Source organism: Microplitis demolitor, chromosome 5 (genome assembly GCF_026212275.2).
Source record: "Microplitis demolitor isolate Queensland-Clemson2020A chromosome 5, iyMicDemo2.1a, whole genome shotgun sequence".
Classification (NCBI taxonomy): Eukaryota; Metazoa; Arthropoda; class Insecta; order Hymenoptera; family Braconidae; genus Microplitis; species Microplitis demolitor.
Window position 1 is genome coordinate 18,246,921 of NC_068549.1, and position 24,476 is coordinate 18,271,396.

Sequence of the window (24,476 nt, forward strand, 5' to 3'; positions counted from 1 at the left end):
CTGTTGTGTAAAAAATTATTAAAATTTAAGTAAGTTATTATAAAACACATAAAAAATTTACAATGTGAGCTACTAATTCTCGAGAATGATGTATTCTGTGAATTATCACATCTCACTGTAATTTTTGAACCCTGTTGCTTGAGTAAAATACTACTTCATAAATTGTAAATTCAACTATTGAGAATGCAAGCCAAGCTAAATAAATTTGAAGAAATGAATTTATAGAAAAAATTACAATATGAGATATTATTTTTTACCACAAAATTTGAAGGTTGAAAACTATTATCCGTGTGAAAAAAAATTAGTTCCAACAACATTCTTGAGAAATAACTTTCAAAATTGCGATAATTTTGAACTTTAATTTGATCATTTTTGTAACTTTAAAATAATTAGAAGTGTGAAAAATTTTCAACTAATGTGGACTTTTCTTGCGAGGTTTTTTATAAATTTTTCAAGCAAAATTAATTTGAATCGACAATTTTGTGAGTCCATAAAAAGTTCATTAGTTTCAATAACTCATTTTTTGAACAAGTTAAAAAGTGAAAAAAAACTGACCTTATCAAAAAGTTGTAATAAAAATTAAAAAATATTCATAAATATTTTCAAATAATTTTTATTTTTTTTTTGCATCATACTTGAATAATTTTTGTACGAATCTTAGATGTTTATAATTTCTACTCTCTAAATCTGAAACAGTGAAAACCACTGAATAGTAGTGTATATACACTGTTTCAAATTTAGAGAGTACTTAATTCCTTTTTTTTAATGTTCTTCAAATTCCAAAATTTTTCAAATCATATTATTTTAATTAAAAAAAAACGCGCAGGAACAGTCTTCACCAGTTGAAAATTGCTTACTTTCTAATTTTTTAAAAGTTCCAAAAATATTCAAGTTAAAGTTCAAAATTGTCTTAATTTTGGAAGATCACTGTCATGAACGTTTTTGAAACATTTTTGAAACAAATTTTTTCTACATGGGTAATAACTGGAAAGTTTTATATGAATGTTATAATTACTACGTCTCAAAATTAATGTAGATTTTACAGTTTCTAAGTTCATTCAATTCTTCTATTATTCTTCTTTCCGTGTTTAATCATAAGATAAAGAATTAACGACTAATCTGAGTAACTTTGAATAACTAATCAGTTGATTACCTTGTTTGGTTTCCTGCAGTGTAAGAACTTCGGTAGAAGCCTTGAAGGTAATCATTGAGATAGCCAATGAACTTTAGGTAAATTACATACTGCATGCCAGCTTTCAAAGTCTCGCTAGTATGGATTATGTGAAATTGTCTGGCAGTGTCGTTTGTTTGGTCAAATATTTTAAACCATTTACCTACATTTTTAGTACTAGAATTATTATTATATTCTTTTATTGTTGTTCGTTGATAATCTATTTTCATATCTGCTGCATGCAGTGTTATGTTCTTAGTATCCTTTGTTACATTCACATAAATAGTTACCTGATAAAAAATATAAATTTTTTATTTATAATATTAGTTCATAAACTTATAGAAATTTTAGGAGTCAACGCGGATTAAATACGGAGTAATTACTCTCCGTGAAAATAAAAGAAAATTCGGAATAAATTTTACCAGCTGAAATTCAAGACGATGTTGAACTTTTGTAAAACCTCAGTACTAAAAACAATAACAAGTACAAAATAAAAAATTTAAGAACGACATTTTAAAAAAATGGATTCATTGCTTACTTATTAATATTAAAGTTAGAAATTTTTTATTTTTCAGAACTTTTCTCAAATGGAAAAAAATCAGATTAAAATTTTAAAACCAAAAAAGTTCGAACTTGTCTCAAGTTTCGAAGTTCAGCTGTCCAAAGTTTTTTCAATTTTTTTTTTTTCCCATGAAGATTTCAAATTATTTAATTAGTCTTCTTGGAGTTAATTTCAGAGGAGATTATTTTAACATTGAAACTTGGGGTCAAAGTGAATGCGGATTTAAATAAAATCCTGATTTATCCCGAGTCAAAAAACAAATTCTAATTTGGAACTCAAAAAATTCAATTCCTTTGACCTTTTATTTACCGGACAAAAAAGATACGATATTGGCACTCTAAATCCTCAGTGAGAATTATGAGATCTAAATGCAAACTCTTCATTGATTTTAAATTCTACCGAAGCTCTCAAAATCCTCAAAAAAAAAATTATCGTTTTCTGGACTTAGAAAATTGTCGAGTTGAAAAAAAATCTGAGTACTTACAAAAATTTATATATTAAATAAAATAAATTCATTGATTTATTATTATAATTATTTGTTTTTATATATTCCTGGACAAACGTTTAATAGATCTCAAAAAAAAATTTTTTTTAAACTTCCTAAATAATATAGAATAAAATATCAAACATTTTGTCCTTAATAAATTTTTGTATTTTGGTTGAAAAAATGTATACTAAATTTTCTTTTAGTTAACTATTTTCTCATGGTAAATATTAAATTTTTTTTTAATGGATATAAATAAAAATAAATATACATTTTCATTTGTTATACTTTATAGAGGTTCCAATAATTTTTCTGCAAATTTGTAATCAATTATTTATTTTTGGGTAAATTTTTTTGAGATTCTCGGTCTAAAGTATTTATTTCTTACGAAAAAAAGTGAGGGGACCTACATAGGTTACGTCATTTAAGAAATTGAGGCCTAAATCTGGAGCAGTAAATTTTTTTATATTATGAGAATTTTGAGGACCCCGCAAAATTTTTTTTATACCAGTTTAGCCCTCTATTATGTAAAATCGTCCGTCGTAACAACATTGAGGCCTAAACCGGAATTACTTTCCACACAGTTCTCAATCTCTAAAGTCCAACATGTCCCTCAAATACCTCACGTAGTATTTTGAGGTTCGAGCTGGAATTTATTTCTTGACTCGAGTTCGAATTCACTCCAGATTTTTACAGTGTACTGATCGATACTAATTTATTTATTTACTTTTTTTATTAAAATACGTAAAATAAAAATAAAAATTTACCTCGCCATTAAATGTGAAATTGCCTTCCCAAATAAATGGCATCAATTTTATTTCATAAGAATCAGGAACTACCGACTTGGGTAGACGAACGTCAATCTTTTTTTTGTGCGCATCTGCCGTGGCGAATGTTCGTGCGGAATTCAAGAGTGCACTGTCCGCAAAATTGTCCGCATTGTCGACAGATTTACCATTAAGACAAGGCGCAAAATGATATACTAGTAACCCTGTCGCTACAATACCAAGGATGAAAAATGTCGTGAGTAAAAATGCACCGCATCTTGAAATTGTACAGCCGCGTTTACGACCAAATGTCGTAGTATGTGCATCCATCATAGCTAAGACTTCACAAGATTGTGTCATAGCATTCGTGTAATACTGAAAATATAAGAAATTAATAATCGCTTAGTTTTCATGGTTAGATGCAAATCGTAATCGTTTATATGTTCTTATCGTGTTTAATTTAACATATACATCCTTATCAATTATCATAAACATGTGATTACATAAATTTTTATGTTCCTATTTTCAAAATAAATTCTTAAGATATTTAAAAAAAAAAATATCAGAAAGACTTATCTCGAAAAAAATATCTTTATATAATGTTGTATACTATAATAAATGTTGGAACTCATTGTATACTGAAGATATCTTTTAATATTATGTCATAGTAAAATCATTTCATTATTTTGATTCGTAAAGTGGGATTGTCTCTCATAAGGAAGATCTTTTGAATTATTTAAAGATTTATTAATTAAAAATTACGCACTTTATTGTCCTCAATAGTAAAACACAACTCAAATTTCGTAAATTACCCTGCTTAAAAAAAAAAAAAAAATAGATTCTCATATCTATATGTACACTTCTTACGGAGAAAAACTAAAGAACACCTATGAACACTATTGAAAATTCATTAGTATTAAATAGCGTTTTATTAGTGATCATTAGTAGTCTGATCGGTGAATCTTACAATATTACTGGAAGTGGTAAGTGTTGATCAGGTTTCAATAGTGTTTATGAATTGTCTGAATAGTTAGTACTACTCTACTGTGAGATTTAAATTAAAAACACTAATGACTCTAAAAGCATCAATGGCATTAAACCATTGGTGCGCGAAAAAACTAAAGAATTAGTGTTTCTCATTAGTGCTGATTAGTTTTTTTTCATAAGGAACCGATATAAATTAATGGTAGCAATTACAATATATTATAGGAATGGTTTCCATAACACATGGAAACTGGTTTTTTTGAAAGGTCAATTATAGGAACAGCACTCATACATATTATAGTAATCAAAAAAGTTAATAACAGTGAACTTCCAGATTAGAGAGAATTCTGAACTTCAAATTGATTATTTTTGGAACTTTAAAATAATTCGAGTAGAACAATTTTGAACTTCCAGGCCTCATTTTTTAAAACTTCTTATAAAGGGTCAAAAAATCTTCATAATTGGTTATTAAGTTTTTTTTATTTTTAATGTTCTCCAAACCAGCGAAATTTTCGCCCAAATTTTTTGCTTGGAAAATTCAGAATAACATATCTGAAAAGTACTTGGTTAAAAATTTTTGTTACTCTTAGATCATTTTAAAGTTTCAAAATTAATCAACTCAGAATTCACAATTGCCTGAGATTAGAAGTTCACAATTATAAACGTTTTTGGAACATTTTTAGAGAAATTTTTTTTTATACGGGTGCTCAGTTTTTATTTAATGAATTATATATGCCCATGACTGGAACATTTATGGAATACTTATGAAAATGAGTTATATACGGAAAGAAAATTATAGTTATTCCAACCACAAAAATGTAGTAATAGATATGCAGTGCAGTCGTACATAAATAGTACTGATAACTAAATATTATTGTATAACCATTGATGATGGTAGTTGGCGTTACTACACGTGTGTTTGAGGTTATAACTATTTATGAGTCATATGTGATTCATATATGCTTCATATATGATTCGTACATGTATCACATATGCTCTACATATGAGCATATCTGAAGCGTATACGTACCATATATGAAGCATACATTCAATATACGGAAGGAAGTAGGGGAGGAGGAATAATAGATTAGAACGGGCGGTAAAAGGGGGTACTCCCAAAATTTTATAGAAAAAAGTTTGTTTTTAAATATTAGTTATATTAAATGTTCATTCGCAGCTTTATTACTCTCATTTGTTTGCTTGTCACTTCAGCTTACTCATTTCATTTTTTAAGTAACAGTTTTGATTAACCGAATAAAATTACTAAAAAATGAGTGAAAATAATATTTTTGTCTCATCTACCATCTAATAAGTGACTGTAAATCACAGATTTCTCATTCACTAACAGTACTCGGCATCATTAGCTTGAAATAAACTTGTTTCTAACTGGCTGCTGACACTGAAATTTGAAGTTCCTTTGCAAGTAATCATGAATAATATAGTGTGTCTCAGGATGAAACACAATTTCAAACTGCGAGTGATGTTAGCCCTCACCGACGGCTCGGGCAGCCAACTTTACCCTAGTCTGAAATTGTCTAATTTTATCCCTTGTTACACAATGTACTATTTTATTTTTAATGCTAAATTTCACAATGTTCAATTGAGCATTTTAAAATACATTTGAATCTTCCAGACGGTAATATTTTAAGATACATTAAAATAATATTTAAATTTTTAGAGATAAATATGATAACAATAATTTCAGTAAAAATAATCAAATATATACGGCAACATTATTAATAACAATTTTAATCATTTTGGACTAATTTTTTTTTTACAAAATTCATATTAATTTTTATTGTAAATTTACAATATGGTCTAATAGAAATGTGTTGACTTTCCAAAACGTAATAAAAAAAATTTCAAATTAAGGGATAGGTTTCAGAGCTTCAAAAAAAAGGGTATTTTTAAAAAAAATGTCTTTTTTTTTGTTCAGTCTGTCAAAAATTCAAATTAAAATTTTTTTTGTCTTCGTCTAATAACGAGATTTATCCATGTACTAACGAAATATTTTTAGTTTTTTGATTTTAGATAAACCAATAATGAGTTATACTGTCCACGGCAAGAGCATTTTTTTTTTTTTTTTGAGACGTCAAGGGAAATGAGGTACCAACGGCTGAGTGTTTTGAATTTTTAATCAAAAATTTCACAAAATACTGTTTAAATATGTATCTTCGACATGCTGAATTGTTTGAATAAAATATATGATTGTATATATTAAAAAAAAAAAATCAGTAAAAATACCCTTTTTCTGAAGCTCTGAAACCCACTTAATCCCTTAAACAAATACTATTTTTTGTTTCGTTAATTTCAAATAATAATAAATTTTATGAATACAAATTTTTTCATTGACAATAAATTTGAAAATACTCTTAACAATCTACCAAATCTAATTTAAATTTATTTTAAATCCAAAGTGGGCAATAAAATAAAAATTTAAATAGTATAAGAAAAAAAAAAAATAACAATAATAATAACCGCCTCATTTTATTGTATCATTTTATTTTCATCTTAACAAGCACCACGTGTTTTTGTGTCATGCCTTGACACGCGGTGATTCAATTAACCAATCCTACCAGCAGAGTGTAATTACCATTAACACTGTCGATAGTAATTGTACTATATGGGGGCCATATTGACGCCAGGGATTTAATTCGCTTATGGCGTTAATACAGAGTGGTACCGAGTGACACGAGGATAATATTTTATCTATCATGTTTAAATAATAAATAAAATAAAATAATCAAATATTTAAATTCCTCAGCTGTTTGTTGAATAATCTTTTAATAAATAAATATTAATCATAAAAATAATCCTTCAGTTATAATATAATTATCGATTAGTCAATAACAGTATGGAGGATTTAATCAAGCTTTTATCAATGCTTCAAAGAACTGACGATAAAATATGCACAGTATTTATTTATGGCACATAACATAAAATACACCTGAAGATCTTGACATAAATTTTAGAATAATATAAATAAATCTAAAAAATATATTGGAAAATTTAATTAATCATTTTTAAATATTCTTCAGCACACTTTGATTACATTTTTTTATATATCAGTCAAGAACTTAAAAAAAAATTACTCATTATTAAAAAAAAACCACAATTCTTAATAAACTTATTCACGTTTAAAATCCTTGAGTTAAATTTAGAAATTCAAACAATAAAATTAACGCGCGCAACCGTTTTTTTTAAATACTAGTTAATATAAAATGTAAATAAAATTAGCACGATTTCAACACATTTATTTAAATAAATATTAATAAAAATATATAAGGAAAAAAAATGTAAGCACTTGCCGACAGAAAACCTCTGGTCGTTTGAACAGCTACAACAAAACTGTGACAAAGAGACGACACTTGCCAGCATGCAAGAGCAAGAACGTTCCTTCGGCTTCGCACGATTTCCTACTAGTAGCTTCTCCGGTTCCCCACCCTGTGATCCTTCCGGTATCCAATATCATTCGCCTTGTGCTCAATCGAGAGTACTTAACAATTTTTTTTTTTTTTATGGTTACCTTTTTTAAAAATATTTTACACGCACTTCTTACATCCTCAACTATTTTTTTATCCTGAATACAGCAGACAGCTGGCAATTTTTTTTTTTTTAAATAAAATTATCGATAAAAAAAAAACATATTTTAAAATATGAACAAAAAAATTTTTAGTTTTCTGTTGATTTAATTGTCATATATTATTTTTCTACCTACGCACTACCGAAACTGTACGAAAAATTTGCCTACTTTCTGAATACTAATATATAGAGTTAGTTGATATTTTTTAAGTCAAGGTTATATTCGCAGGTAATAATAATTCAAGATGCATAAGTATTAGCCAAGTTAAACTTTCACTTTTTAAATTTACTAATATTATCATTTCTATTGAAAATTATTCACATTACTATAGATGGTAGTGTAAATATATTATTTATTATGGTGCCTTGATTAAAAATGCAATATACATTTAAATAAATAAACGTATAAATCGTTATAAAAAATTATCATAAGATAAATATATCACTCATTACCATATCTCATTACATATAATTATACAGATTTTAAGGTTAGCTTATTTATATACGCGGATGTATAAAAAAAAAAATTGTTTTTTTCTCGGAAACAGGTTCAAAAGTTCTATTTTGATATGAAAATACGTCTGTAAAAATTGGAGCTACTCTATTTTCGATAACGATAACTTTTTTGCGTCTTGGGATTTTTATAACAGACATATTTTTGTAGGGAATTGATTTTTTTATGTAAATAGTATCTTATCATTTTTGATAAATCCATCTGTTCAAAAGTTATTTGAGCTTGCAATTCAAATTTGTAGTATTTTGAGATCTTTTTACTTTTCCGGCAAAACTATCAAATTTATCACAAAATGTCATAAGACTTTTTTTGTAGATACTTTTATTTTTCAAAAATTGATCCTCTTTAAGATTTTCAAAATTCTGCATTGTTTTCTAGTTATTTTCATTTTAATAGCAGCTTCTAAAAATCGATTAGAATACTATATTTTTTTAAGAGCCTGACATTAAAATGAAAATAACTAGAAAACAATGCAGAATTTTGAAAAACTTAATTCAAGATGATTTGTAAGGAATAAAATTTTCTACAAAAAAGATCCTATGACATTTTGTGATAAGTTTGATAGTTTCGCAGCAAAAGTGAAAAGATCTCAAAATTTACTATTAATTTCACTTCGAGCTCAAATAACTTTTGAACAGATGGATTTATCAAAAAATGATAAGATACTTTTTTTGTAAAACATTCAATTCCTACAGTAAAATGTCTGCAGAATTTTCCTAACTCGCATCATTAGCTGGTCATAAAAAGTCATGGGAATACCGGTATCCTGTTCCGTGGTCTTCTGAAACTTGATCACGATTTGAAGGCGATTTCGAGAAAAATCAATTTCACAACCGGCTATAAATTTTAAATCGCTTTAGCTTATGCATAAGTATACAAAAATATCAATTTTTTTTTTTAAGACTTTCTTGTCGGAAAAAATTTTTTCTATGCTATTTTTATGGAAAATAGAAAAGTGCAAAGTGGAACCTCTTAATGTTAGTATTAAGAGTTCTAATTTTTACAGACGTATTTTTATATCAAAATGAAACTTTTGAACATAATAATAACATGACGTCCCAATAATAAATTAACGAAAAGTCGTTTGATAAATTGACATTTTGATTAATCAATTAATTGTCCATAATACCCGTGATAAACTTGAATATAATTATACAATTTCAAAATATAATTATAACAATTTTTTTGAACATATTTCAAATTTGAATATGTAATAATACATATTAATAAAAATTAATACATGAAATAGTTTAAGAGTACTATTGTGAAATATAATATATATTGAAGACAAAATAAATATTTCGAAATATATTAGATGATGTATTAAATTAATAGTACATGCAACAAGTGACTGTGTGTCTAATTTAATCGAGCCGCTTCTTAATAGTTTCCTCGTGAAATGACGCATCGAACTGTTGCGCCAGCTAATAGTTTCCATTATATTGAGATTACAGCGTGACTCATTCTTATAGAAATATTAAAGCTGACAAAAGTCTTGATCATGACGAATTTATTGAGTGTTTCTACTAAACGCCACGTGTGAATAATTATGAGGTTTTATTTTGTCCTTTTATTTTTTATCTTCCTGTCTTGCTTTTCTACTTCCTTTCTGGGAAGTTACTATATAATAATGCAGGCTAGAGTATGTCTTTGAATATTTAATCAAACGTAAGTGCATTCACCGCAGTGTAGTGGCTTGTTGATAAGAACTTACTTATATTTGATGACCCGATAATTTAAATTTACATTAATACTTTTTGGGTTGATTAATAATCAAGTTATAGCACTTTAGATTTTAGTTCTTTTGGTGAACTGAGGGAGCTGTTTATTAAGAGGAAAACTTTAATGCATAAAAGTTTTTTATGGTTTTGAAATGTTAATAATTAAAATATATCGAAAAATTATGAATATAGAGGAACAAAAATTTCATAGATCTAATTTAATACTACAAAAGTATTCAGTAATAACCATCATGTATAGTGTGCTAGCATTTCCGCTCGCATTGCGAGTATGAATAAAGTATAGAGGAAAAACTTCTCATTAAAAAATCCAACTTTTTAATAAACATTGTTTATGGATGTTTTTTAATGTATCTATATTTTTTACAAAAAAAAAATATACATATGTATTTTGTTATAAAAGGGTGAGCTTCAGATATTTCAACCTCATTGAATAATAAATGAACATATACTCAGAGAATCTCTCAGTATTTTTTACATAAAAAATTTATGAAATAGTTGCTATGCAGGTTGCAGTATAAAATAGTATACTGAGACAAAAAAAATCTAGAAAAAGGTTGACCTTGCGGACCAGCCCCAAAACCCGACTGTTTTTGAGCTGCTTGAGCTCGAAAAAAGTATCGTGAATGCATATTTGAGATGGAAGAAAGTTATATCCTGCCTCGATCTACGAAAAATCAAAAATGATTATAAAAATTAAGTTAATTATCATATTAAGAATTTTCCGTTGCCGTCCTTTGTAGGAAAAAAACATTGACCAAGTCCGATCTTGGCACAATACTGGGCTCCCAGGCTAAGCCTCTAAAAGTTGGTCCGAAATCCGAACATTGTTTAAATGACGAGCTTCGATTTGTCAGTCTTAAGCTAAGCTTAAGATTCAACAGACATTTAATTGATAAGCCTTGAGTTGCCAGTCTTGGTCCGAGATTCAGCCAATACTCAAGTCTCAAGTCATGGTTTACCAGTATTGGGCCAAGATTCAATACTTAGATGCAATCTTGGCGCAATACTGGCACTCAAGCTTGGCTCTCTGTTATCATTCCGATGCTCGGACAAACTTGGGCCAAGCTTAGTTTTCAAGCTTTCCCCAGAGTTAATAAATTTTGCACTAAGCCTTGGCCAAGTTTGGATCTATTGTTTTTTCCTATAAATATGTTTTTACCAAGTTAATATAGTGGAAACTTAAACATGCAAACCTCCTCAATAAGACAATTTATAGATAAATTGAGAAAAATATAGATAGCCCGAACTGGGAATCGTACCCAGGCCATGTCGGTATAGCGTGGAGTGCTCTATCAGTCGAGCTATCCGGCACTATACTATATTCCGCTCAATTTAATCTATAACTTATTGAGCCACACCATCCATCGTACGGTAGTACACCAATTTAATATAGTGGAAACCTAAACATAAGGGTTATCGTTTAAACTAATCAACCAATTTTGATGTCCAATGCGGTATTCGAAGCAGTTTTTTAGTTTTTGATGCTAAAAAAATTATACAATCAATAAGTTCAACAATTCTGATGCTATTCAGAATGTAAAGCATACTTTCTAACGACCCGCTACCAAAATTAAAATTTTCAAAGAAAGAGAAGTTATGAGTTTTCGTCCGATTTTCGAAAATCGAATTTTCATCAGATTTCAACGTTTTGAAGCTCTAGAAAGCTATTCTGGCCATTGTCAAATGGATGTACGTGTGCGTGTATGTATAGGAGGGTCTGTGTGTGGATGTGTGGGTTTATCCAAAATTTTTTTGTCCAATGAAGTTTTTAGAACGAATCAACCTATTTGAATGAATTTGGCGGCATTCGAAAGGACTCATCAAAATTTTAATCTGATTAGATTTTGAAGTCAATCGGTCGAATACTTAGTTTCCAAATTATTCAAAAAATAAAAATTAAGAAACAGTTCTTTCGTGGTATCAGATCCAAAAGCTAACGAATCCATCAATGGTTTCGGGTTACTTTCCACAGAGTAATTATAACTGAATTTTGAGATCCGTTTTTTTCCATGTATTGATAAATATACAGGTAATCTATTCTTTATTCTTTTTCAATGTATTATCATGTATTAATATCAATATTATTTTATATACTGTACAATATATGCCACATTATAATATTTATATAGTTTATAATATATTTTTTCACATACAGTTTTTTCATCCGGGAAGTGACTTACTGAAAAATCTTCGCTACAAGGGTTTATTTATTTTTTTCTTTTTTGTCTATCGTTTCTATTGGGTCACGTGCCATTCACTGACATAGAATTGTTATTAGTTTTGTGATTTCCTTGTACATGTAATCTCTTTGTGCCCGTTGCTCTTAGAGTTCTTAACGGAAAAAAAAAAAAATAAGAATTTACTCAAACAATTTTGAAAATAGATAAGATCAGCATATTTTAAAGAAAACTCAGATGTATTGAATAAATACAATCTTCTTAAATCTAATCTTTGAAATTTTACACAACAAACATATTTTATATCGAACATGTTCAATAGCATAATTTCTTTGTAAGAAGTAAACACAATATTTTTGATATGAAAATAATTTTTTCTCAAGTGAATATGAAAATTATCTTGTAAATTTCTCTCTAAGCTCAAAAATAACGGGAACTTGAGGGATTGGCTACAGGGTCAATCGTTTTTCAGATTTTTTTCAATATGCATTATTGTAAGTAATTATAATTAATTTATAAATTAAGTACAAAATGGATTTTGTTGATAAATCATAAATATCATTGAATGCTACACTAAATTTTTGAATAATTCTTACCATAAAATTATCTACACAGTAAAAAATACTGTGTTAAAATCAACACAATCTGTGTGTTAGAAACGGTTCACACAATATTTGTGTTATTTTTCAACACAGACTATTTGTGTTGAAATATGAGAAATAACTTCAACACTTTTTAAATGTTAATGGTGACACAAAAAAAATGTCAACTTGTACATTTTAATTTTGTACCATGAATTATTTTCAGGATATCAAAAGTATCAACAATTATTATTTAACATTGAACTATTCTGTGATAGTAAATACGATTCTAAAGTTAGCAGACAATTAACAATTTTCGAATTTTTTTATCAACAAATCAATTACGAAAAAAAAAAAATAATAATAATAATATGCGGATGTAGAAAAGTAAAAAAGCAACAGATGCAATTTTTTAAATATTTTTTAGACTAAACGAATCATGAACTTTGTAATCTTGATTTTTTTATGTCCTATTGAAAATAAATAAAATCAATGTCACAAAAATAATAACTAAACCAGCAGAACTAATGCTTAATGGCGCTTTCCGCATGGATAGAAGGAAGACATTTTTTTTAACACAATTCAACTGTCGCTTCAACACTTTTTTTGTGTTGATTTTAAAGTAACACTTAATAAATGTTGATAATATCGATTTTTATACTAGGTAACACTTTTAAAGTGTTGAATAGTAAATCGATTAAAAATTTTAAAATAACACAAAGAATTGTGTTGATTTGACACAAAATAATCAACACAAAAAATTTAACACGGTCCGTTTTTAACACAGATACACAATAATTTTTACTGTGAACGTACAAACTTATTTATTATTATTATTATATGCAGGGCATTTTTGTATTAATATTAATTTGCACTCCATTAATATACTTCAAAGAATATGATGTCTACATTTTACATTTTTTTTACAACAAAAATGATAATTTATGAGTTTATAAATATTAATCATTTGAAAGTTACAGAATATCACTGATTCACTGCATTATTGAAAAGTTCGTCATCAGTAAAATAAATTTTGTTTTTAAGAAAAAGAAGATAATAAGATAATACCCACAAAAAAGGCGTATCGAATGAGCAAAATCTGAAATAATAAGAAGTTACGCAAGTTTGCCAAAATTTCCAATAGTTTTGAGGCCAATATATATAACAATAGTACTGCAAAAAAATTATAAAATTATTTTGAATCAGTGACATCGAATTTCATATTTAGGATAAGGGGGTGTCTTTAAAATCCGGAAGAGATAGGATATTTGATCATGAAAATAAATTGTTGGAAGCGTATGTGTACTTAAATATATGTGTATAGTACTTGGTCTTTTCTTTTCACCACGAATTGTCGAAACTGCAAGAGACAGCTTGGATTACCCTATTGTGGTGTACCCTTACAAGAACAGGATATACCATCATCCACTATCCATCGCGCACGCCTGATGCAACTATATATCAAGTCCGGGCGTCGCCCCCGAGATGTTCAGTCTTACAAAGCGTCTTATGCAGTTTATAAGATATATATATTGTACATAAATAAGGTCTTAGAAAATCTTACATTTCCTTATCCTGTAAGGAATTAGTTTTCTCTTTAAGAATTTATGGTATGCCAACGAATTATTTTAGCAGTTATTTTATAACTAACTTACAGAATTATCATTGCAAGAAAATTTATGAAACTATAAAATATAAAACAGTGAAAGATATTAAATAGATGAAAAAAAAAAAAAAAAAAAAAAATTGAGAAATATCTGTATCTTTATTACATAAAATAAGTTGATGTAAATTGAATGAAGAGAGGATCGATGAAATGAATGTCAAGTCATGTGATTATCCACTTGGTTCCTCATCATATCTACTGAACATAACCCTTACACCGAAGCTATTTCACGCGCTGCACACGCTCGTAAACTAATCGCATAATCGGATAACGACACGACCGCAACCGGTTACGACAGCTAAATGTAACGCTTTTCATACATGTACATACATATTTACAAGGCTCGCCAACTAACATTCTCTTACTATCACTTTTTATTTGTTTATTATTTACGTATGTCGAGAACTCAGTGGTATCTTGAGAGTTTTGCTTTTATATTTAATAACAGCACGCGATAAAAAATTGCTGTAGATTTTATTTGTTTATTTTTTTCTGCTTTGCGGATTTATTTTATAAGTTATAACTGTTTTCTTGTTTACCTCTATAAAGTACGAAATCTCACTTAGAAAATTTTTTAGAGTTTTACTTTGCCCTGATTCCTTTCCCGTTTCCTTGTTTTTTTTTTTTTTTAAATGAAATAAGAGAAAAAACAATAGCCAACATAAACTAAAAAGTGTCATCCGGAAACCGGAATGGAAGTATATTTCCGACTAAAATAATATAAAATTGATAATACCCGGGAAAAAATCAGCGTGTATGATCATTCGCTAATCTCATGCATGATCGACCTGAATATTGACCAGCAATGAGCATGCATGACTTTATCTGAGTTTGCATGACCCTACCTGATTATGCATGATCGACCTGAATATTGACCAACAATGAGCATGCATGATCATGCCTGAATATTGACCAGTCATAGCCATATATGATTTTACTTGAGAATGCACAAAAAAATGTTGTATTGCAAAAAAATTGAAAAAAAAAAACTTAACGAGCTCCGAAACGTGACCTAATGTATTAGTAGAATTACCTAGAGGAAGTATAACATGATTTTGATTGATGAAAAAATCCCGTCGATTGCTGGGCTCGAACCTGCGTCCTTCTGATTCAAACAGTCTTTTTCAATTCTTGAGCAAGTCTGCTTTCAAGATCGATAGACGCTAGTGTCTTTTTCTACGTACGTGTCTTGTTACAGATATTTGTGACCAAATTTAAATAACAAGTCTAGTACAAGCCTTACACCAGAAAATCTTGCATGATTATAACACAATCCCGGAGGAAGACTATGGTTGAAAATAGTTGGACATGGTTTGCTCAAGATCCGCTCACGGCTCAAAATTGACCTGGAGTAAATCTTGAGCAAGCTATGCGTAAGTACCTGCTGTAAGCTTCCGGTACAAGAAATGCGTAAGACACTGTTTCATTATGTGTTGAAGCAATCTTTAATATTCTTGTGTACGATACCGTGAGCAAGACATACACAAATATTGACATAGATTTCTTGATACACTATTTTGTGAAAGACATATACATCGAAAAAGACACTAGCAGCTAGGGGTCTTGCTCAAAAGATACTTACTCCAGAATCTTACTCAAACACATGTTACGAGGAGATACAGCATACACATTTTTTGTATGAACATAATAATTTTTTGGATGCTTCATTTTCTGTTTAACGTTTGGTTGACAGCATAATAAAAACTGGTAAGTTTCGAGCCAACATTTTTGACCGTGCATCTAAGCCTCTGTTTAAAACACAGCCAAAGATTAGAATCAACAGCTATAACTTATTTACTTCTTTAAAATACTTAAAATAAAAATATGACAGTGGAAAATTTAATCAAAAAATTTTGAAATAATAACAATGAATCGAGTGCGTCAGTACAAGAAATAAATCAATGTTACGGTGGGTTATATATAGACGATCGATTTTAAATCCACTTAAGTATATTGGATCACTCACTTACTGCCACTCAGTACAGCCAGTTTCATCGTGGTTTCCTCATAGCGAAACTCAGTCTATCACATTAAGCATCTGGTTTACTTGTTCGTAATATTCACAGTGCTAAATTAATTCAAAATTAATTTAGGCCAACCGTATTTATAACTAATATTTTATTAATTAACTAATAATTAAATTTATCATAACATTTTACCGGTAATATAAAATGTGAGCGTATGGTAATGACTTGAATAATTTGCAAAGTTCAACTGGATTGTTTTTTAAATGCTGGTGAATTTATTATGTGGTCATTAACTCCTGTGTAAAGCAGGGAAAACGATCAAGGATTTTAACTCCACTTACTGAAAATTATGAAATAACTTATAATGGTAATCAAAATATAAAAAAAAAATATTTTTATATACATTTTATATATTTTTATATAATAGATCGACGTTCTCATTAGCAAATGGTCAAACACCATTTCAGAAAATCCTCCATTTATGTGAAAAAAAGGAAGTTAAAAATTTTTTTTCATCTAAAAATCAATTATATATTTAGTAGGGGGGGGGGGGGGCAAAACGGAGTACCTAAGGAAATACTAAGTTTTTCAGGACTAAAATATGCAAAATCTTTTTTTTTAATGATATTCAAGGTAAATAGACAAAATTTTTAGCTGCTGTTAAAAAATATAATTTTTACTTTTGGCGGGCAAAATAGGGTACCCCAAAAAAAAATTTCTGAAAGTTGATCAAATTTCATTAAATTTAATTTTTTTTTTTTTATAAGATACATGTAGAAAAATTACATTTCACGTCATTGGTGCATACGAAGGCAAAAAAAATTTTTTTTGTGGGACAGAGAGGCCCCCCTCCAAAAAATGATAAATTTTTTTTTTTTCTTTAATTGAATTGTTATCAATTAAAAATTAAATCATTAATTTCGAATATTTTTAGTGGCCGAATTTGCCCCAACTACAGAAAATCAGCCGAAAAATGAATTAACATATTAATTTGTTTTTAATTTGATGATAAAAATATGAAAGAATCATTTTTCAGAACTTTCGGCTGGTCCATTTTGCCCCAAATGTTATGAGTAAGGCTAAAAATGCGGAAATATATTAATTTTTTTTTAATTTGACGATAAAAATTTGAAAGAATCATTTTTTCGATTTTTGGGCTGGTCCATCTTGCCCCAGGTGTCATGCGTAGGGGTAAAAATGCGTAAATATATCAAATATAGTAATAAGACAAAAAAAAAATTTTTCTTTTTATAAAATTTTGGGGGTACCCCGTTTTGTCTACCCTACCCTGTTTTGCCTCCTTCCCCCATCTCCTATATGTACGGTATTTTTGTCAAGGTTACTTAAATGAATTTTTTTCTGACTATTAGTATCTGAAAATTGCATAGAATCATCTACGAAAAATAATCAGTTAGACACTTTACTAATTAAAACGTGGAGATGACTTTTTTTGTGAATTTCACTCTAATAAATAGGGAGTGAATTTGAATTTTATTCCAATTTGAATTTTCTCAATCGCTCGAAGTTCCAGAGTTTTAAAAAAATTTCTCCCTATATAGGGTAAATTCAAATTTTCACCTACCCGCGAAAAAAATTCGAAATTTAAAAAAAATGGGAAGTTACACGTTTCGACCCGATTTTTGAAAACTGAGTTTTGAACAATTCTCGAAATTTTAAGGTCTTATAGGAAGCTATTCTAAATATTTTCAAGATAATGTCCGAGCTTATCGATGTATATGTACGTATGTATGTAAATATTTAATAACTTTTTAACCTTTCATTACTCGCTTCCACTCGCCTGACGATTTTCATCGCGTGGTGAACACTGTTCTGTCCATGTTAAATGAAATGTGACTTTGCCAAGTCATAATGCTATGAATTATTTTTTACAGTAAAAACAGTGCGTATTGCAAAGTAGTCACAAAAATTGAATCGACGATTTAACTTGTATAATAAGCACTGTGCAGCTTTTTTTCAATCTTGTTATACATAAATATTAGGATGCTTCGTTTCCGGCAAAAGTATTTTTTTTGTTGCTCATCAAGCAAAATATTGTTTCTTATGCTAAAACAAAAATTCCTGCCAAGTTTGAGCTCTTAATTCCAATCCCAAGTACTTTCCATTTGATTTCCAAGATTTTCCATTTAAATTACACATAAATTAAATTACTTTTTTTTTTTAACTTTCTAATAGTTAGCTGCGTTTTATGATATCGACGTGGTTTTGGTCGCAAATTGTAGGGCTTTTGGTGTTCTTCGAAAGTGCCCATAGTAACTTGTTGTTGCGACTTAATAGTAAAATATAGTTACACAGTAAAAAATTTTGCGTCATTGCGTCAAAAAACAGTGTTAGAAATTTTTGTGTTAAATATTTAACAGTATTAATCCTGTAGCCACAACAGGATTTTTTCCCGTTGCTGCAATATGACTGCCTCCTGTTGTAGCTACAGGAAATTTTTTTCCGTGTAGAGCCTTGAGGAAGTCACAAATAGCGACGAAACGTTAGCAATATAAAAAAAAATAATTGCACCTACATAAGTGTCTTTATTTCCCGTTAATTAATTATATTTATACTCAATTCGAAGGTAAACAACAAAAATAATTGTTTACAGTGTACACAGTCTGCTCGGTGTGAAGTATCAAGTGGTGTCCTTTAACACAGTATGAGTGTTTTCTTTCACAATTTTCCGTGTTGTTACCTCAAACATTGTCCGATAATATGATTTGTGATAAAAAACATCAAATAATATAAGTTGCAGCACTAGTATATCATTTTTATTATTGATTTAGATTATTTTAAAATAAAAATTAAATACCTAGTATTAAAGTAATCGAGAGTTTTAAATGAATAACATACATTTATATCGTTGGTGGTGTGAACATTCCAATTTACACGGTCCAAAATTTAACACCGCACGTCCTGTAACTTTCCCTTCCTTAGAAATTTTTAACACCAAATCATTCGCGCCACACCGCGGATTGAAAATTTTTTACTGTGTATTTAAGAAATAATTAACAGTGTTACGAAATTTTGGACCTTCCGACGATAGTTTTCTCTAACGATCTTCAGTTTAAAATGTTATTCGAAATAAATGTAATTACCAGTGGTAAATATCGCTAAACCAATAAAAATAAGTTGTTTCTTTACTCTTAGCATATTTGAACACTTATTATTTTATACAGCAAGTCATCATAAAAAAATTAACTTATATCATTTATTGTCAGTGTTATCTATACAAATGTTTTCAAACATTTCATGAAATTAAGAAGATTATAAAAGATATGTAAATATATGACTAACACAAATAGTATTAAGTTTCAGTTTGTAGTAATCGACTCAATATTTTCGTGCTTACGTATATGTTCTACATGTTATAATTTGTTATATAAACTCTGCAAATAAAACTATACATATAATAGTGCAAAATTGAGATAATAATGATCAGAGTATTAATAAAAAAATTTTATGAAAAAGGTTATAGTACACGAAGAGAAAAGTATGGTAACTGTTCCTAGTACGTTTATGAAATAACATCCCATACCGTTATGGTAATGATTACTTGGGATTATGGGATATAGACCCATACTTTCTGGGAAAAGTTCCCATAAATATGGGAACAATTCCTATCATTATGGTAACAGTTCCCATATCACATGTGAAAGAATCATGGTAATTATTGCCATACTCATAGGAGTATGGCAATAATTATAGGAGTGGTTCCCATAAGCAAATAGTAACCAATCCTATGGTTCCTAATGGTTCCTAAGTGTATATGGGAATAAGCCCTATATATTATGGTAACTATTCCTATAATATTATGGTAAACATAACCATAATATTATGGTAATAGTTACCATAATATCATGGTAATAATTCCCATAATATTTAGAAATTATAATAATTTGATATTTTTGTAAGAAGCTTTTTTTTTGTATATTACAAAATTTTAAGTATATAAAAAAAACGCTTGTTACAAAAAAAAAATTATTATAATTTCTAAATATTATGGCAACGATTACCATAATACTATGGCAACGATTACGAGTGAATCCGGATTTTATTTCAATCTCAATTCACCCGTCACTCAGATTTTCGGAGTTTTGAAAAAAATCACCCACGTCGCATTCAATCCGAATTTGATCCGCGTTTACGATTTCGTCAAATTTTTAGTTTTCGAGTATAGAGAATTGAAACTAAAAATTTTTTTCCATAACGCAGCTTTCAATGAAAATTATTGCAAAAGATGAATAATTCAAGGATTTGTTAAAAAAGTAAACCTTTTTTTTTATTCCGCGGGTTTTTAAAATTAGCATTAAATCTTTTCAACGAAAAATTCAATCAATATTAAGTACTCTACTTTCTCCTAATTACTTATCAAGTAGTACTTTATATTTGAATACTTAATAAGTACATATTTATAAAAGTAGAATTTTTTCATCATAAAATGCTCTTATCAAAATAAAACTGAATGTTATTATATGTTTTAATACTCCCATAATTTACTATTATTCAATAGTAATTTTTTCTCACTATGAAAAATAAATATTTTCGTCACTCAAGAGTTATTTTGAATAGTTTTCTTTAATTAGTCATATATTTTACGAAAAAAAAATTTAGTGCAAAAATATAAATACAGTTTGTTTTAGAAAATTTAAGTAAACAAAATAAGAGGGTTTAAAATTAAACTATAATTATTTTTAATCGAAAAAAAAAATTTTATTGAATGATACTGATAAATTTTAGAGACAAAAATCTCCATTTTTCTGGTGATTATGAAGAAAATGAATTTTATTTTAATTAATATAAAAATATGAATATTACCCACTAAACTTGATTATAACGCTCGAAGAACATAAAATATATATATTAAAATAAAAACCCAAGAACAAGAGAACCTGTTTAGATCAGATATAGTATAGTGGGGATATGAGATTCGTGATGTATTCAATGAATATATTAAAAGTAAAGAACCCTTTCTTCTTTATACTCAACTAGTTTTGACGAGTTTTTGCATGTGTGAAAGTGTTTTGCTCCTCCATAAGCCGAGATCAGTTTACAAACTGTACTTTACGTAAATATAGATTACAGAAGTAGTTGCCATTTTTACATTTTTCAACAACGTCTCATATATGTTATAATTGAAGAATACCATAAATTATTAATTGAACATCAAAATATTCAAATTTGTCATAAATATTTCAGGTACTTATGAAATATGTTTGGGAATGCGCAAATAGTGGTCTAATAGAATTGAATATTACTACAAGCAAAAAAGTTTTTAGTAAAAATTATCCAAGAAGTATGATACTGTGAGGACATGAGGTAAACATATAAATTTTTTCCATGCAATTTCTACTAACAACATTGTCAAAATTTGGTTACTGGCTAGATGTCCTTACAGTACCAAAATTTATGGGTAAATTTTACTCAAAAATTCTCTGCGTGTCCATATTTAATTCGAACATATAGTTTTTATCTAACTTTTGATATATTATGAAAATTTTTTATAACAATTATTTATTAGGGTGGTCGTTAAAAATTAAATTTTCTCAGGTACCCCATAAAAGCTTCTTTTTGGTGAAAAAATACGTGGGGAATTTAGTTTTTTCGGTTTAAGTAAAAAGAACACGTGCCGAAGGACGATCAAAGTTCATTTGTCGATAGAATCGCGGTTTTTTTTAAATATCTCATGAAATATGCAGGTTAGAGGAAAAACTCAGAAAACTAATTTTGTAGGAAATTGAATTTCCGATATAAAAGGTCATATTCATTTTTTTTATAAAATGTGTATTTACAATGATATTTAAAAAAAACTTTTTCAGATCTTGTTAATTGGACATTTAAAGGATAACAAATGTTAAAAATAACGTTTTTTCTTAAATACAGACGACTTCGTAACTCGTAACATACCAACTATTAATACTTGTTACAGTTTCTACATACTTAGAAAAATTTCATTTTCAAAATTTGTAATCCTTAAAACGCTCAATTCATCAGATTTAAAAAAAGTTTTTTAAAAATATCTTAATAAATACACATTTTATAAAAAAAAACGAACATAACCTTTTTTGTCAAGAATTTAAATTCCTACAAAATTGTTTTTACGATTTTTTTCTCTAATCTGCATATTCCATAAGATATTAAAAAAAACCGCGATTGTATCGAAAAATGAACTTTGATCGTCCTTCAGCACGTGTTCTTTTTACTTAAAACGAAAAAACTGAATTCCCCAAGTATTTTTTCACTAAAAAGAAGCTTTTTTTCATAACAACCGCGGAAGTTGAATTTTCGAGTAACATGCAGAGGGCACAAACTATACGATTTCTGGCAATCTATAGTTTAGTTAACTTCCCTGGTGGAAATTTTTCGGACCTCTGTCTTTAAAACTCAGTTCTAGAGTTCTAAAGACTTTTTCAGAGTTCCAAAGACTTTTTAAGACAGAAGTCCGAAAAATTTCCACCAGGGTTTCCTCGAACTAGTATCGAAAAGAAATTTTTCTCTCTCTCTATCTGTCTCTACATTCCTACACGGCTACTACAATACACTATACATGAGTCGAATTATTTTTTAATTCGACAAACGTCCGCTAGGTAGAACTTTCAAATTAACTAAACAGTAATTAAACATTTTTGACTGTTTCTCTCGCAAATTCAACTTCCGCCGTCGATATAACAAAAAATTTTGTTCGATACTTTATGCTCAAAGGTAGGAACCCTGACAAACTTGAAGTGCAGGCACGCGTTTGAGGTTATGGATACATTCTCATCAAGACCTCGTACTATATCCGATCTCGCTAAGAATGCGTCCATAGCCTCAAACTCGTGACGTCACTTCGAGCCGTCAGAATCCCTACCGTTCCGCACACGTATCGAAAATAACTAATTTAATAATCCGTGTATTAATATTTGATAGTGACCGACTTACAATTTGCAAGATATTTTAAATTTTTTAAATAATTCGAAAATTTCAATTATTTATATACCTCCAATCTTTATTTCTCAGAATCATATTTATTTGTAAAATTTATTATTGGCAAACTATAAAAGAAAAACATGAATTGATAATAATTTTACAAATTGTAAAAGATATCATAATATCACCACTTTATTAATGGAAAATGATTTAATAAAAACGACCTCGTTCCAGCAATAAACTTTTTTTTTTATATTATATATTAAATACCGTTTCTACGTCATATATTTATTGTTTACGGAACAACACTCGTGAATGAAAATATTTAAATATTATGATTTTATTTATTTGTTTGTAAATATTGCAATCAATTTATTTTTACTAAGATGCATTTTTTTTTAAGGATATCAAAATCAACGATCAGTAACAAATCAAATGCAGATATGATAGGATCAAAGTATATTGCAATGAAGTCTCAGTAAATCTTTATATTAAAGACAACATGCTCTCAATTGTCGTGATAAAGAAAAAATTTATAACATCGTGATCAACGATTACGTGTGTATTTAAAGAAAATGGAAATATTCTACTATTTTTATTAACATATACAACTTGAACATAATTATTCAGTGAGTTACCAAACTAACCATATTTTTAATATTAATATAAATATATATGTAACGGGGGCTGGGGCAAAACAGGGTACCCCAAAATTTTATAAAAAAAAAAAATTTTTTTTAAATATTTTTTAAAAATTCCAAAATAACTTGTGAATATAATTGAGTATTATTTTGAACTTTTTTTTTTTGTAAAACTTTTTAAAAAATCGAGTGTCAGTGAAAAATGTCAATGAAATTTTTTTTATGATGAAAGCTATTAAAAATTTTATTTTCTTCCTTTGCATCCGATAATTATGTCAAATGTCATTTTTCTATGATATAATTGAAAGTAGCTGCACGGAAAAAAAATCGAACGATAAATTTAATAAAAAAGTATTTCAAAAATTGCACCTATAATTTTTTTTTTTAATTGAACTGAAAAAAAATTCGAAAATTGTTAATTGTCTACTCACTTTAGAATCATAAATTTTCTTTATCTAAATTCCTTGCAGAAAAATTTGATAATGGTCTAGAAGTGGGGCTCCACTTTTTTTTTACTGTAAAATGTCTTCTGTTTGAATTTTTTTTTTTTTTTTTTTTTTTTTTTTTTTTTTTCAAATTGTTCTACTCTTCGACGGATTGATGATGAAAAAAAATTTCAAAAAAAAAAATATTTATATAAGTTATGGCTGTTTGAAAATATAAAAAATCAAAAAATTATTCGTTTACATTAATTATGGTGTCTAAAATTTTTTTATCAAAGTATCC

The 24,476-nt window shown here is 28.2% G+C and overlaps 1 protein-coding gene across 2 annotated transcripts in view; it reads right to left on the bottom strand.

Moving 5' to 3' along the window:
* LOC103569098 (aminopeptidase N) overlaps positions 1-24,476 on the bottom strand; it is a 48,832-nt gene that overhangs the window by 6,416 nt on the left and 17,940 nt on the right. The window contains exons 1-3 of one of the 2 annotated variants that reach the window (XM_053739471.1): positions 7,277-7,402; positions 2,985-3,359; positions 1,154-1,461 (exon numbers count right to left, since the gene is read on the bottom strand). In XM_053739471.1, coding sequence (XP_053595446.1) covers positions 1,154-1,461; positions 2,985-3,344 — 668 coding nt within the window. In that variant the 5' untranslated portion in view covers positions 3,345-3,359; positions 7,277-7,402. Of the gene's footprint in view, positions 1-1,153; positions 1,462-2,984; positions 3,360-7,276; positions 7,403-24,476 lie in introns of those variants that run through there. The other variant, XM_053739472.1, reaches the window with a different exon arrangement.